Source organism: Meleagris gallopavo, chromosome 7 (genome assembly GCF_905368555.1).
Source record: "Meleagris gallopavo chromosome 7, MGAL_WU_HG_1.1, whole genome shotgun sequence".
Classification (NCBI taxonomy): domain Eukaryota; kingdom Metazoa; phylum Chordata; class Aves; order Galliformes; family Phasianidae; genus Meleagris; species Meleagris gallopavo.
Window position 1 is genome coordinate 26,595,490 of NC_139410.1, and position 17,362 is coordinate 26,612,851.

The 17,362-nt window shown below is 47.2% G+C and overlaps 1 protein-coding gene across 1 annotated transcript in view; it reads right to left on the reverse strand.

The window, feature by feature from the left end:
- ADCY5 (adenylate cyclase 5) overlaps positions 1–17,270 on the reverse strand; it is a 196,277-nt gene extending 179,007 nt beyond the window's left edge. The window contains exon 1 of the mRNA XM_085227802.1: positions 15,778–17,270. Within this exon, the coding sequence (XP_085083928.1) occupies positions 15,778–16,779 (1,002 nt within the window). The 5' untranslated portion in view covers positions 16,780–17,270. The remainder of the gene's footprint in view (positions 1–15,777) is intronic.
- Positions 17,271–17,362: the final 92 nt, after the last annotated feature.

Sequence of the window (17,362 nt, forward strand, 5' to 3'; positions counted from 1 at the left end):
CACAGCCAGGAGCACCACACAGAAAGCAGGGACTCACTGCTGCTGTAGGGGACAGCAGCTCTCCCAGTCACAGCATGGGTCACAGCAGTTGGTGTGGTTCGTATGTATGTACTCTTGGTTTCAGAGGGATTTCTGGGTGTAGAAGGACCTGCAGGTATAACGATGCCTCAGCACACTCTGAAATTCACATGGATTATCTGCCAAATTCGAGGGTTCTCCCTTTTGTGCAAACAAGACAACAACCTGTGCCTTAAGAGAGTTCCAGGCCTGTCTAAATCACAACCCAAACAACCCTGATGCTATTGGTACAGACTATATACCAGAATCCCACTGAATGAAGCTTTGTAGCCCAAGCCACATGGCCTATCAAACATTAAACACAGCATCTTCCTTTTTCCCATTTGGAAGAACACTTTAGCTAGCAATGAGATGTGCACCATTTCAAAATGTAAATATAGCAGGGCAGGAAAACAAAAAGGAGTGTTTGACTGCTAATGAATCACCCTTGTTGAAAGTTTCCTCTGGGGCACGTTGCCATCTGAGTCACTGAGCTCTGCATGCTTTTTAGGTCAGCTTTCTCCTGGCTTTATTCACCTGACGTACATCTCTCCAGCTTGTAAGGATATACACCTCTACTCAGCATGCTCTTGTAATGCTATACAGAATCAGCTGGGCAGTGGATGAATGTGCAGCTATATTTTAGGCTTAATGCAATAGCAGTGGCAGAAAAATTATCTAAAACAGCATTTTTTTTTATCAAGGCTAACCTTGAGACAGTCAGAACAGGACCTGTCTACCACTCCTCATCTTCAGAAGAACGTTGCTAAACATTAACTCGCTGCTCCTCATATCACACGTGGCGTGGTCTCTATAAACATGCATTAATTTCCTCATCAGTTTAACAAAGATGAGATTGATAAGTTAAAATGAGTTGCTAAAGACAAGGGATTAAAGACACACACGGTGACTTGCGGCCCTGGGCTCCCAGCCCTGTGACCCGGCCACTCTGCTAACAGCGGATGTGCTGACTGCTTTCTCCTCTTTTCCTCCAGTGACGTCTGGGTCAGGGCCTGTTGGCTGGATGCATTAAACCAGAAGTAATCCTTTCAAGATCTGTGCTCTGGCCAGTCTCACCCATGCTGAACTCGACCCACAATTTCACCCACACAAGCACAAATCAGCCTGCTACATGTACTGCCTTCCCTTGCACTGTTTACAAGCATCCTCCTCCCCTTTCCCTAGGTAATTTCACATCCTGCCAGTTCCCAGATTTAGGTGTCAACATGCCAAAAAAATACTTGTGCTGCCACAGCAAATGCTGTGCCAGGCTATGCAGACTAGAAGATTTATCTTCTGCTGAGCAGAAATCGCATCTGGTACAGCATATCTGTAATCAGTGCTTCCTCCAGCTAACCCCCCTGAGTTCCCTGCGTCAATGAACAAAGATTTCATGCCCCTTCAGTCCTCAGCACCTCTCTATTTCCCTCTGTCAAGCTCTGGCAGTCTGTATCTTCCTTTTCCTTTTGGAAAAAGCCCAAATAGGTAAAACATGCCTTCAATAAAAGTATAAGAAAGCTGTGTCAAGCCTACCCTATGCAACAGCACAAGACCTCCAGTGCTAAGATATGCTCAAATAAAAGACCCCAGCCCCTCTGAAAACCACTTCGTCATTTAACTGCTGACCTATGCCACCAAGCAAGGTGCACAGAGAGAAGACGGACTCAGCACCATGCCCTGCTTTGCCTGACAAAGACCTGGTGAATAGACCCTATAGAACATCCTTCAAAAAGAAAATGAAGTGCATCCATTCAGCTGTAAAGCCTGATCCATGCCAACTATCCCATAGGACAACACGACACAGCAGCATCTTCTATCCATGGCTCTGTCAGATGCCAGCCATCACCATGCTGTGGGAAGTTTGTGACCTACAGAGTTAGCTTTGCCAATTCCAAAAGCTAAGAGCCTGGAAGGGGTGGAGGCGGTGGCAACACAGAGGCAGGGCATGTGAGCCTGCCAGCAGTTTGTCTTAGATGGATGCTGACCTTCCAAAAGTAAAGCTTGCTCGCAAAGTCTGCATTGTTTACAGTTACACAGCAGATGGTTCCTTTAAAACAGAAAAACTCAAGAACAAAACAGGAGGCAGACCTACCAGCGAGCTGTTTGGTAAAAGTTTCCTACAATTTTTCTATTGTCAGTCCCAGCTGAGTGTTGTTTGTTATGGAGAAGCTGTATGTGAAATAGAGAAAAACACGTGCATGCCAGAAAACTTCTGTAAAGCGTTATTCCCAATATAAGATGCAAGGCAAGACATTCTAGGTTTCATCTTCAGAATCTGCCTTTCCTTCTTCCAGCCCTTTGCCCTCTCTTCCCTGCAGCCTCTTCTTTGAAGCCTCCTTCAGTGAATTTTGAGCGGCCATTACTCGCTTGCCTGCTGCCATATTTCCACTGCCAAGGCAGCAGCAGTGCTTGGGCATACTTGGTGCATTTTGGTGCCCCATCTCTTTGCACAGCCTAAGCTCTGTGCTTCACTGCATCCTACCGATTACTAATTCAGCCAGCTCACGATATTTTGCTCAGCAGGCACCAGATAACACTTCACAATTCATTTTAATTGCAAGTTCTTTGTAATGTTTTCTTTGTTCAAGAGAGAAGAAAATTTAAGAAGTGATTGGTCTGGCCTCCATTATAAAGAAAGCAATCATTGCTTTCAAACGAACAGGAACAAATTTACACTGAAAAAAAAAAAAAAACAAAAACCCAAAACCTCAAGTGATGTCTCATAGCTGTCTCTATTCATCTCCGTGCTCCATCCCACTGTTTATTCCCAGCCTGCTGATCCCATCACTCCCCTCCAGCCCACAAGACCCTAACATCCTCCCCTGCTCTCATTGCACACATGCTCTCTGTTTTCAGTCTGACCTCCCCAAGTCCTGCAGACCAACTCCACCAATCCCACAGAATATCCCAGCTTTTCCTGGCCAACAACAGTGCTGGGAGAATTGTCACTGCTCTACCACACTAATTTCTACTGCTGATCACATCACCAATCAGCCTGCTGCAGTTCTGTCAGGCAGCTTATGCCTATTCAAGTGTTGCTTCCTCCAGTAGTTTGGCAGAACAATGGTAAATACAGAAACCCAAAAGCATATTATTTATTCTGTAAAAGTGACTTGAGGCAAGAGGAGGTTGTTGCACCACTTAGTTAATAAAAAATGCATTTTGGGATGTTTTTAGATGCCTACATTTAGAAGACCCACTGGGAGCATACACCTAATTCAAATATTGGATGCCTGAGGTATACTCATGTAAAGTGCTTAGGCTCTGCCTAGGAGTGCTTTTGGGTACTGCTGGGTAGGTTAACTGATCCAAAATGAACCCTTCTTCAGACCATGCCCCCTTCCTGGATATTAAGACTGGAAAGGCAAGGTATTCCGTAGGTTCACTGTGACAAGCATTAGATGCTTCACATATATGAAAACCCACATTCACTTGTCCTCACAATGATTCAGACGCTCATCCAGGAGGACCAGGTCACTGCTCGTTATGTACCTCGAGCACCCCAGCTTTCAGAGGAGTTCTGCAAACCTCAGCAAAGCCTGAAATCAGACACACAGTCATGAAACAGGGATGAAATACAACCTCCCAAATTCAAAGCAATGAAACTCTAATGAACACCATTGTTCAAACAGAATTTCTCTGATCCATGCACTTTTCCCTTCTGGGAATCAGTTACACTGATCTGGAAAAAAAAAAAAGCTAATTTCCCTAAAACCATCAACATTAAACAAATTCTAAGTGCAAGCACTGATCTCAAGCTAGTGTAATCCAACAAAGCTCCATCACCATTTTCCACAGCAGTTTCATAAAACCATTTAAGTCAGAAGTTAACATACAGCTGTGCATGCTACAACTCCAGAAACTGTGAACAAGAACCAGTTTAGGTTCCAGTTATGGAAAGAGGTGCCAGCCCAGCTTTCTTGGCTCCTGCTGACAATGCTTTATTGTTCTTCTATAATGCTGTTTTGTTTAGGGCCCTCTTTGGAAATTCCATGACGACACACATGCAAAGTGCTAGGGTGGATGCATGTGCTCCTGCAGCATTGTTTTCACTACTGTTAATATTCCACCCCCAAGACCTCCTAAACGACGGTCTGTTCCATATGTTCACCACTTCATAGAGCAGGGATGTGCAGTCCTGTCTCCATACAGTTTCTGTCTGCCAGTTCCCTTTCCTCACAAAAGTTGCCAGAAGCCCAGGCAGCTGCTTGTCAGGATTTGGAAGCCTGCACTGAAGGCATACCCTTGTGAACTCCTCAACCTTTAATCACCATGACCAGTGATGCTGATGGCACAAAATCACGGCTTGATGCATGTTTCTGTCTGAGAAACTGCCAGCAAAAAAAATGGTGTAAGTTCTCAGGACGAAAGAGTTAGGAAACACCTGCATACTAACACTAGCTAAATAAAAACCTCCCTACTTCCTCGGCAAAACAGCACTTCACCCACACTACCTAGAGAGCACCAGCCTGCTTGTTGCTCTGTGCAAGCAAATTCTGCTTAGAACAAGGGAAAAACTGGCCTACAGTTGAGCTGTCTCCAAGATCAGTGGAGCACAAGAAAATGCTCCCAAGTAACACCATTAGCCCTGAGCCATCCACAGGGGAGAGGTCCTCTAAGGTAATTTTTCTCTTGAAAGGAGCAGCGCTGAACTTCTTGCCTACCACATCCACTTAGAGTAAAGCTGGTTACTCCATACTCCTGCCCAGAGCAATCCTACTAACAGGCATACAAAGGGTCACTGTGCAGATAGTGCATGTCAGGCAGTCAAAAAACAAACTTGGTGGTCCATGTTGTAAAGTGCTCTACTGCAATAAGGGAAGCCATACAAGTCGGTCTACAACAAAACAAATTAACGCACTCCTCCTGCACCTTCCACATTTCCCTCCTGCTGCCAGTGTCTCCAGAGGTCTCTCCTGGTGTTTTAACCTCTAGCTTTTTCTCTAACTGGGAGTCCTCTGCTGCACATCTGCTTTGCAATACCTTTTCCCATTCACTTGTTTTAAAAATCCTTTGGAACAGTTAATGTTCCAGCTTAGACACATTTTAGAATGATGCAGCTCCTTACATAAGGAGTTGATACACTCTCTGACAATACTGCAGAATACATGCACTCCAGACAGTCACATATGGTCATGCTGTGTACCACAGGTAATGTAAGGTCCTTGTCAACACAGCACCTCAATGAAAAAGAGAAGACTGGGTCTGCAGCTTCCCACATGCGTGCCTGCCTGCCTGCCAGGTGATGCCACTTCCAGTTCATCAGAAATCACCCCAACGTTCTGCAGAGAACAGGTCAGAAATGGAGAAAGATAAAGCACAGCATGGAGAGACAGTGCTGGAGAACTTCAGCACGCTGTGCAAGTCACGGCCTGATTTTCTAGAAGTGCAGTGTTTCTCTGCAGCGCAGGTAGAAGGAACAGGCAGGTGGGCCAGGCTGGGCAGCAGAAGAAAGAGGCAGATGCCAAGGTAAGCCTGAAGCAAATTAAGTATCAGAAGGCAGCAGGTTCCTTTGAGACTGCCTGGCTGCTCTGCTGGCAGAGGAAAGCAAGCCATTAAAGAGGCAGAATACACCAGTGTAGACTTCATTTGCAGCACTAATTGCCATGCACGTGCACTAACTGCCCTCACATGAAGTGTAAGGGAGTAGGCACTACCTCTAATCCCATGCAGTAGATGAAGCTTCCAAAATAATACCGGTTGGGTCATGCTCTCAACCACACTCTCCACTTGTACGAAAGCAAAATGGAGGGAACTGGGGCAGTGCCCTGGCTATTCTCTTGTTATTTTAAGGGTTCTCTGGAAACAGAGGGTTTACGTTCTTCCCTCATAGCAGTGTATGTCCTCATCAGGATGTTGTCCTTAGCTACATCTGTGTTTGCTCCTGTCTCCTTGACACTGTTTTCTCACAAGATGATGCCCAGCTGCCAGTTCAGGTGCGCATGTGCACCTCCCAGACTGTTTTGATCCAAATAAGTAGAGGAAACCAACTTCTGCTGAGCTGGGCTGACCCCAGGGTGAGGGAAAAACACATCAGTTACGGCGTCTCCTTGGCACATACTGCTCCTGAAGGACATGCAACCAAAATTCTGCAAACCCAAAACCCCACCATGTGAGTGGAGAAGAGGAAAGCACACCTCACACCAATAAGCTGCGACAGAATTTCTTCTCAACGTTTTCTAGGGACTTGTAGAGGAGTCAGGCTGGGCTGAGGGACTGGAAGCATAGCAAACATCTCCCAAGGGTACCCCTCTGTAAGGTGTGCACTGCTGTAGGACAGATACCTTTCAGAAAGCTGAAGGCTGATCGCTGCAAATCAGTCTCTATTGTTCTGCACCAGCTGTCCCTTCAAACAGGAGGGCCCTGAGGGGAGTTAAAGGCACTTCCCAAGCAGCCAGAGGGAAAAAGGTATTTTTGGTGATTGGTAGGACACATTTAGATTCCATTCATTTCTTGTGGTTCTAAATACAAACTAGACAAGGCAACAAGGACTGAGGGTATGGTTTGGACAGAGGTAGGATTCCTATTAGATCTGTGTGCAACAGGGAATAAAAGGGTGAAGTAGGAAGACTGGCTATTAAGGTTAAGTGTCAGGGAGCTGCTCCTGCCCAGGCTCCTGAGATGTTCCTGAGATGTAGCTCTGTGCCTGACAGATGAGCTCCTCTCTTGACTGTCCCTGTCACAGACAGCCCAGCCTATACCAAGGGGCAAGCACATAGCACAGAGGATGAAACTCTCTGTTTTAATAGTGCACTGCCCATATATGCTGCTTCCTACATTAATAATATAAACGCTCCTATCTCACACAAGCTACAGTACTATGGTAAACATTTGTCTGCTCAGAAAAGTTCATCAACAAAGATTGAAGATTACTTAAACCTGTGCGCACACTTTTCTAAACAAGCATGACTTTATTTAGTTTGCATTCCCTCTGGAAATGAATTAAATTAACTGGGTCCATTAGCATTTGCAGTAGTAAAATAAGGTGATTTCAGCTGTGGACAACAGCTTCTATATAGTGTTGAGTTGTTGGTTTTTTGTTTTTTTTTGTGGCTTACCTAATCCACCTGTGATTACTTTTCCTGGACATCATTATTTAGTTATGACACAAAAGTTTTGTCCACAGCCAGACACTCATTATCCACACACGTTAAGAAGGAAAAATAAATTGCAGTCTCCAAACTTATCTAAAGAGAAATGAAAATATTTTCAGGATATACTTTCTTAAGCATTTGTTCACAGGCATTTTGAGCGTGGTTGCAAAAAGTACGAGCTTTTAAGAGCCCGTGGAGCAGCTCTGAAGTGCTAACGGGTCAGGAATGAAGCAAACCAAGGGCACCTAACCTATCCCAACAGCTGAGGGAAGTCACCCATGAAAGAAGCTTAATGCCAAGCTTATTGAGGATCCCCTTATTCAAGCTAGTGTGCCAGGTGCTGTACAAACATACTGCTGGCCTCCAGAGGCATCCTTCAATCACATCATTTCCAGTTTTGTAACTTTCAAAAGTTGTCAGTGTATCTATCAGAGCAGTGGGAGGGTGCTTGCTCCAGCACATTAACGTGACTGAGAAGATAACAAGCCTGAATTCTACTCACACAATTTTTTTCTGGCCTCCCACCAGCCTTGAAAATGTCTCAGCTATGGTAGTAAAACCCACATACACACAGCAGCTACCTCATGGTGCTATCATGTTCTGTCAAAGACACCAGGATAGAAATGGAGCAGAGAAAACACTGTGTTCAACAACAGCTACAAAGGTAAAAATGCAATTACTGAGTATGAAATCTGGGCCCGATGTCAGAGCCCCTTCATAAACTAACATGACTGTGTTTTATGCTTTAAGCAGGCGATGCTACCTTAGGTAGGAAAACATCCCCAGCACATTCCATCACAGTGTGTTATAGACCTGTCTCACAGATGTGGCGGAAGCACTGGTTCGGTTCACCACCAGGTCAGAGATCAATGCCAGTTCCTTTTTCAGCTGACAAACACCATCCATTCAGCATTTCAGCTTGTTTTACCTGCCACGAGCAGAAGCCATCACTAAGTGCAAGGGAACGGTTCACTGAACTGCGTCAGCAACCTCAGCACTCCTCCTGGCCTTACGATCCAGCACGCTCTCTGCAGAACAGCTCTTCCCACACTGGTAACCTCCCTCTGGTTTAACGGTTTTAAAGACTGCAGTTATCCTTAACGAGCTAGAGTGACACTGCAATTACAGTCCCCCACTACAGTGCATAGCATCTTCCTTTGCTGGTACCATGCAGCATTGCTGCATTTCTTCTACGAGATTACAGGTAACAGCTTGCCTAAAAATAAGAAATCCCATTCAGTTGGAAGCATCTTCATTAATAACGTTTTCCTTGGTTCATCCACTTGTGTGAGTACATCCCTATACATTAAGGAAGAATACAGACAAAGCTGCTTTTGGGTACCTCCCAACAAATGGAAAGAATTCATCACTCAGCAGGCATGTCTGAGTGCTGTCATCTGTGGGCTGACTGGCAAACTACTGCTTTTAGAAATACTGATTTGAATAGTCCCTCACCACAGCACTAGCTCTAAGAATTCTGTTTCCAGAGCCTGAGGTACACAGGGATCAGTGCTTGTAACATTTAGTCTATGGAAGGGAATAAAGGAAAGGAGCCGTGGCTTTTTTGAAGGGGAAAACGCAGCCAGGGAACCATCTGCGTTAGAAATACTTTATGACAGATTCTTGCAAGCAATGTCACAGTCTTTTCTTTTGACTATGAAGTAAGACAGAATATCTTATACAAGCTGCAAACATATTTAAGGAATAAACAATTTGCTTAAGCTGCTGCTTTGAGAGATCAATTTCTAATATCTGAGGGGGGGGGGGGGGGCAGAGGGGGAGGAACAGAACCAACAACTTTTTTCATTTATATTCCTGCCCTGTTGCATCAGCACAGTCCTTTGTTTACTGTCTACAAAGATGCACTCTGATACCAGTGGAATGTGTATGTTATATTTATATGTTAAATACGTATGTTAAAATAGCAGCTTTAATCCCCAGCTCAACTCCCCAAAAGCAAAGTTTCCCAGGAAGAGGGAGAACAATAGCAAAGCACTGCAATACCATAAAGTCCCAATTCATAGTAAGAACTTTTATGGGTATTCCACAGGTGTGTAAAACCTTTCATGAAAAGAAGAGAATGTTCCATATTTCACCTGAAAACTCATCAAACTGCAGAAGAACCAGATTAGCTAAAGGGATCCAACCAACCATGCCATTCTTCTGCCCGCCAGCAGTGAGGCTGGCAAGACTCATCAACATTATAAAGCATCAAGCACAGATTTTCTTGGGAGTGGTCCAGTTGCAGGTGCTAAAAAGCATTTTGACTCTTGTCTTGGCCTAACAGCTATTTTATGTGTGATCTTATTAAGTGATAGAAACCTCAAGCTTTTCCACGATAAAGAGAGAACATCCTGGAGTTCAGGAGACAAATATTAAAATTCTTGTCTCTTTCTCACACCCCCTCACAACTAGATTATCTTTTTTAATATCTTTGGGGTTGTGTTTTTCATTCGCATGGCATTTCCCCTTGGGTTTTTACCTAGCCTAAGGACTTCATAATAATGGATCCATTTAAACTTCTGGCAGCAGCAGGATACATCTTGGGTGAAGAGAAAAAAGATTTTTCTTAAAGTATCATCAATTAAAAAAAAAAAAAACAAAAAGAAGAAAGAGCATCCCCTGGATGCAAGATATCAGTAGCCAAGATCGCTAGGCTAGACTTCAGAAGGAGTACAGGCACTAACGCTGGCTGCATCCCACATCAAAACCCAGGACTCACAGGAGATGAAAAAAGTCACTCAGTTATACAGGAACTCCACCCACTTCCCAGAAGCTGTGAATTTTTGCATTCCTCACACACACACACACGTGTTGTCACTATCCTACCCCTCTGGGCCCTGAAACAGCCACGCAGTGCTGAAGTGTTTGTAAGGCTGGGGGGAGGCCGCTGAGCTCCAGCTCCTCCTGCACTGCATTTTTGGGCACATACTGCCTGTGCAAGGTGCCAGGTAAACGCTATAGTATAAAGCAGATGGGAAGACAAAGCTTGCCCAAGGGGTGCAGAACTTGGAGCCCTGTCCTCCACCTCCCCAAACAAAAGCAGGTATTTTTTCTGAACCGCACCCACCTGCAGAGGAAAAAAAAAAAAAAAAGAAAAAGAAAAGAAAGGAAAACATAAGAAAAAAAAAAAAAGGACAGGAATTTCTCAAAGCAGAGGTTCTCAGAAGTCACTCACAGCTACAGAGTGGACTGCTTTACCACATACTTGGAAGTTGCTGTTGGAATAATTGCAATTGTTACCTCTTGGTGTTTCAGCTGCTGCTAGAGGTTTTTTTTCTCATTGCATCTCGTGCCAGGACAGAAGGGAAGGCCTTTTGGTTTGGTGAGAATACAGGAGTAATACCCATTAACAGAATGAAAACACAAAAGCAGCTATTCCCAAAAGACCGTAGCTGTTCCCACTACTGAAATGCCCCAAAAGTTAGCAATTGTTTCAATTTTCTTACGAGATTCAGAGGGAGCTGTGGTGCATGACTGAAAGATTAGCTAATCAAACACAAGTTGAATGCATTGAAACAGCCTGGTGCCCAAAGTTCACATCCCAGCCAGCAGCACAGCCAGCAGTGGTGAACATGCAGCAAAAGGGCATTTGGGGAATGCTTGCAGCCAGTCTGGGCTTGGGAAGGCACAGCCAGTTCCAGTGAGTCGTTAGCACGAGACTCATCAGCATTTTGTTTCCACTGCAATTCAGGTTTTAAATCATTTGAATGCGGTCAGTAACAAAAGAGCATGTAAATAAGAGGTCCTGCCCTGGGACACAGGTCTGCAGCAGAGGATAAGGGCCGTGGTTGCACCAAGGCATCCAGTGAGGACAAGTCAATAACTGCTGTAGGACTGGGACACACATTTGTCCAAGCTGTGGGCATCACACTGCAGCAAAATACCAAAAATTCAGAGTGGTGGGAAGGGCGGGGGTGGAGAAGTGAGAGAAGAAGATAAGAGGTGGCAGGACCACAGGGTAATTTCACAGATAAGAAAAACAGATACGCCTTTATAAACCTCAAGCAGTGCATTCATTCCCTAGAGACACAGGCAATATTGCTTCTAAGGACTAATTGATATACAATACCTTAGGGATTAAATTAATTACCTCTGTTAGATCATTACACTTGGGAAGGCTATTATCAATGCAACAGCTACTGGATGTTTCGGGCTGCCATTTTTTCCTCTCCTCAAATGGTCAGTTTTTACAAAGTTCAAACTACAGCTCAGCTGTTCAGCTGTCAGCACTGCTGGAGCAAATCTGGCTGCACGAGCAGCTCCCCCAGCAGCAATGCTTATGCAGAACAGGACGCTACGAAGTGCTGTAAAATCACATCCCAAATGAACATTACTCAAATGTCAAACAGGCAGCATACAACCATTCAAACAAACAGATCCACTTGCTCTTCAGGTAGCACATCTCTCCTCTGTAAATAAATGCCACCAGAAGACAATGAAAGGGCAATGCAGTGAGTTGGTAACGCACTTCTGAGAATCTGTTAGTCTCAAAATCAGTCATCACCTACTTATCTTAAGCATGCTGCAGCCCAGATGGAACATGCAGTACTATTTCTCCTGCTACACAGCAAGCTTCTCATACAATGTCATTTAAATTGCATCTAAAAAGCATCTTTACGAGATGCTAGAAGATACCCACAAGACACAAGTCAATATCCTATTACAGTAAGAAGCTGTTTTTAGCCCTGCTGAAGTGACAGTTTATTTAGAGAAAGGAAAAAGAATACACATGCTTTTGGACCAACACAGAAACGGTTAAATCAAAACACTGCACTTTGGAGAGAGGCACCGTGCAGCTGCAGATCCATCACATATCATTAACTTGGACTGACAGGGAGAAAGGCCAACGCACAGATCTCAGAAGTGAGGAATGAGGAGTACTCATGTAATGTTGTTATGACGAAGGTGCAGGGACGGCAACAGGGAGCTCGACATGAGGAGCCTGGAAACAGAGTGCCAAGAACACAAGCGTGTGCTGGGGCAGCTGCTGACAGCCGTGCTATTAGAAACTCTTTGCAGGAGGTTTGCAATGGTATTTGGGCAGGGAAAAGATCTGAGATGTTCAGCTTCTCTTTCAGGTTATAGACACAAGACCAAAAAAAAAAAAAAAAAAAAAATCACACAATAACAAATTAAAAAAAAAACTGTATACATCTTTTCCCAGCCTTCTGTTTTTGTGGTACCTTAACAGTCACCCACTCACACTGAGTTAATAAACTACAAAGCCTTAACTGTACTCTTGAACAAGGAACCTCAGACAGTTACAATGGAACAGGTTTGGATGGGAAAGCCGGAGTAAATCTAACCTCAGTCCACAGGTTCGTTTGATGTCTGTATATTGCATTCTTATCCCTCACTCCTGGTCCCCCGCCTCTCCCACGCACCATCCCCATCTCTTCTCAACACTGATTCACAGCCCAGTAAACCCCATTGTGAAACTGCCCGTCCCTTAGCCCCCACTCACACAGAAATGCCAGCGGCTTACACAAGACCTGCTGCTCTGAGGGCAGTTGGGCCACTCACATGACTTCAGCAAAGCATCTGCAACCCATGCACAGCAAGATCCCTCCCATGCATCTGTAAACAGTTAGGTGACTTCTTTCTTCAGGAGCATGGAATATATCTCAAACAAACCTGAAGGTAAATGCAGTCATTCTCTCCCTGATAAACCCCAAACCAACCCCTGGAACTGGACATAGGTACACACAAGAAAACTTTAAGTGATCATGATTTGTAGTTGGAAGAATGTACGTGTTAGAGGACTACACTCTTCTATCAGCAACCTCTGATTGTGAGTAAATTCTCAAGCACTCAATTTCTACTGGTTCCCTCCCTCACCATGGAATAACTTTTGAACATAATGCAATAATTCCCACTAATTAGCATTTCTGTTCCAATTAAACATCAATTCAAGACGTCCAGACCACTGCCTGTACCTAGACAGAGTCCAGTGACCCCAAAATTATTAAGAAAGCAGCTCAGCTAGGAAGCAACGACCACAGCCACCTTTATTCCCACCACCTCACCAAGCTGAAATAGCAAAGAGCCTTAACCCCTTCCTGAGCCAAGGGATGAGGAGGGCTGTGCTGTAAAGAAGCCTGTCCAGAACTGGTGACAAAGAGACAAGGAGCAAGACAGCAAATTGTGCATTCTCACAAAGGGAATAAAAAAGTTGCCTTTCTCCTAAAAGGGACCAACAACCAAGGACTTCACCCTTTTTCTCAAGAGAAACAGCAAGGTTTATGAGGCTCCGGAGCCTGGTAAAAAGTGCTCAGGAGTCTATGCAAGAGTCACTCAGCCCAGAATTGGGGTGGGTCACAGCAGGAACGCACGATTTGTCCTTGCTTGGAAACAACTAGGAGAAGATCAAAAGAAAAAAAGGCCCCTGTAAAGAACCCGCTCAAGTACAATGGTTAAAATGCTGTGACACAAAGGGATTGGGGGATACACATCCCAAAAAGCCCTTCTGCCATTGCTGTGGATATAGAACCATCTGGTCACGTCCTCACAGATGCCTTCGTCCCCACACCTGCCCCACAGAACCCAGGCTGATGTGACCGTCGGACTGCAGCCACCAGCAACAACTTAACCCTCTCCTTCCAATTCTATCAGCCCTCCATCCACCTTCACCCATGTGAGTCGGAGGGGACAGTGGGGCCGAGGTGCCCAGTGGGGCAGAGCGGAGCGCAGCAGATCTCCATAGCAACCAGAGGCAGCCCCAGCGGGGAAGGCCTGCTGGGTGCTGAGGCACTGCACTCTGCAGAACAGATTTCTCTATCAGCTGGAGATAGCAGCTCACAGCCCTACGGCAGCCAGAGATAGCAGCACACGCTCAGACGCAAATGTGTGGAGAATCTGATGCTTGGCCTCGTACAGCCCTGCAAATTCAGCAGGACCAGGGAGACCACAGCAAGATAGAGAGGGCGTTTGGTGTAAAGAACCACAATGTGAAGAGATATGTCTTTGAAATCAGAGTGAGAGGACTCCTAAGACATTTTTCATCAACTGAACCCTTTTTCTGAAACTGCAGTAAAGCCCAATGATCCTGAGCTGCCATTGCCCCAAATTCTCCAGAGAGAGATGATCACATATAGTCTCCTTGCAATTAAGATGCTATCATCAACACTTTCCAACATAATATTTCAAGTACCCTCAAAAATTAACAGATTAAGACTTTTGGCTTTAATCATGATGAGTTTTGCCTTCATATGTAGGAACAGTCTCCATCCAACACGCTGAACTCAACATGAGAAGCCTCAGTATAAAGTTACAGCTTTGAAGGACCAGAGCCCCACAAGGAGGAGCTGAGTCCATTAGCAAACTTTTCCAAGTCCAGCAAAAAAAAAAAAAAAAAACAGTCACTGTCTCATTTGCAGCGTATGCTCTGCTGGAAATGCACAAAAAGCCATTTATATCAAGCATAAGAAAAATACGCCATGTGCAGTTTATAAAAATATCTGTAAGAAGCTAAGAACAAAGCCAGAAACTGTCCAACAGGCTTAGCTGGGGGGGGAAAGGGGCAGAAAGAAGAATAGGAGGGGAGGAAAAATGAAATAACTTGATGGGATATTTTGTAAGGCAGATTGCGACAGCCTGAGCATGCTGGAGTTTTATTTAAAGGGGGAAAAAAAAAAAAAAAAAAAAGCCCTAGAAACGTTCCTGACATTACAGAGCTTCAAAGCAGCTTCGAGGTCAGACGAAGGCAGGCACAAGGCTGTGTTTGCACGATGCCACAGGTCAGCAGGCAGCCTAGCACCTGATAGCAGCAAATACACGGGTGCCCAGGCTGTGGCCATGCTCCTCACCCAGACCTCTGCCCCTCAGAGGCATGGTGACTGTCACACTGCGATGTTCCCAGTAGCTGCTCTGAGGTCCCCATGGTGCTGAGCACAGGACCCCCACATCTGTTTGCTGTACTTCCAAAAGGAAAGCAGCACCTTGCATTGCTTTTGTTTGTACAGATAATGGTAATTAAAAACTGCACTGCAACGCATTCAATAAAATGCTTATTGTTCCTGCAAACCAAGCTGCTCCAGTTTAACATGATAACACAGCTAATGACCTGCATTTATACTTCTTTACTTTTCTGCTAGCTGTACACAAATGCTGGGCTTCTCCACCATCGCTATTTCCAGAGCAAACACCTTCCTGCTAAACCCAAACCTCACCCAGCACTTCCATGGGGCACGCTCTGGAAGCCCTGTACCAAAACCATTCAGACCCCAGCACTCCTCACAAGGACAGCCTTGAACCTATACAGACCACACAATATTCTGCACATAGCGGCAGCCCACAGGACACCATTCCACAGGTGTGCTTAGTGCACAGCTGTTGACATTAAACACAGCTGAAGGGCACTGGCAGGGCCAGCCAGCAACCACGCAGTCACTCGAAACCCTTCAGGCGGGTTTCCTAAACATTCTAAGACCCTTAATTAAATCCAGAAATGAGAAAACATTAAAGTAAGGGCTACCATCAGGCAGCATCAGACAGCCCAGGTTTGAGGCTGGAGGACACCAACCCATCCAGCGCCAGGTGATGGCCCAACAAAGCCACCTACTCAGCTCGTCCAGGGAAGACTGGGGCCACCACACACATACAAAGAGGCCAGGGGTTTGCCTACCTGCTTGAGGAGAAACTTATCCTCTGCGTTGATCTTGAGAGAGACGGCCAGGTGGATGGCGGACAGCACCACCCCACTGATAACTGCAGCCCTCATCCGCACCGGCAGTAACGTGTAGATGCTGTAGATGAAGAAGACGGTCCACCAGATGCCCTCCGAGGCGCTCCTGGGCCAGACCAGCAGAACCCCTACCACCTGCACAGCCAGGATCACTAGGATGACGGAGTAGCACGCCAGCCACATGTGGTCCTGATGGAAGTCGTTGCGGTTACAAACCATGCACAGCACCACCATCAGCAGGATGGCCAGGGAGAGCACCACGACGTAGGACACCTCGTAGTGGCCGTGTACGGCGTGGAAGATCAGCATGACCACACAGACCAGCACCAGCACGGCCATGAGCATGGTGAGACTGCTCTGGTTGAGTCGGAAGAAGTAGCGCTGATAGAGGCGCTCCAGTTTCTCCGACTGGAACTTCTTGGACCTGAAGATCTGCAGCAGGCTGCTGCAACAGCTGCCCATGGAGAAGGCCACCTCGGAGTCCCCCTCGTCCCCGTCCTCCTCGTCCAGCTCCTCGATCTTGGCCTTGATGCGCTTCTCCTCCAGCCCCAACTCCACCGAGCGGGGCCGTACCTCCCCCTGCTCCCGGGGGCTGGCATTGTTGAGGGCAGCGGGGGAATCACCGCCGGGCTGGTGGCGGGACCGGTGACGTCGGCTTTCGTCACCGCGCTCCTGCCAAGCGGATTTGGACCTAAAGCTCATCATCATCTTGCAGCCGCTCTCCCCGCGGCTCCGGCTCGCCTGGGGCTCGTAGTCTTCCTCACTCCGCCACCTGCTCGCCATGCGGGAGGCCTTCTTGCCCGAGGACCTGTTGGGAGGCGGGTAGGAGTAGCCATTGGCCCGTGCCTCCGCCTCACCCCAGGCCGAGCGGTGTTGCTCGGTGGCCGCCCAGGGCGCGGGGCCGCCGAAGCCCGGGGGGCTGACGCTGTTGGATCGGGACATGCCCTGCGGGAAGGGGACGTCGGGTGGGGGCAGGGGGGCTCTTGGCCGCAACGGGCAAAACCCCAAAACGCAATGGGGAAAGAGCTCGGGAATTAAAAAGTAATAATAATAATTAAAAACACAAAAATTTAAAAAAAAGATATATATATAGCCAAAACCCGCAAGCGCCCCCGAAGCTTCCCCCGGAGCCGGGGCGTCCTCTCAGGGCAGCGTGGCGGCCACGGCCGGCCCCGGAGCTTCGACACCCCCCGAGCGAACGCGGCGCCGCCTGAGGGGCCGCCGGGCCGCCCCCGCCTCACGGCCGCGCGCCCTCAGCCGCACCGCGGCGGCCGCAGGGGCTCCGGGCGCAGCGGGGGAGCCGCATCGCAGCGCGCCGCTCCGGCCCGCACCCGCCGCTCGGGGCCGGGCACGGGGCGGGCGGCGGCAGCGGCCGCCCCGCGGGCCGGGCGGCGGCGGGGAGGGCGCGGAGGCTCAGGCTCGCAGGGCCGCGGCGGCCGGCGGAGGAGGGAGCATCCCCTGCAGGGGGGGCCCTGGGCGCGGCGGGGGGGCCGCCCGGGGCGGGCCGGGCTCTCGCCTCGCCTCC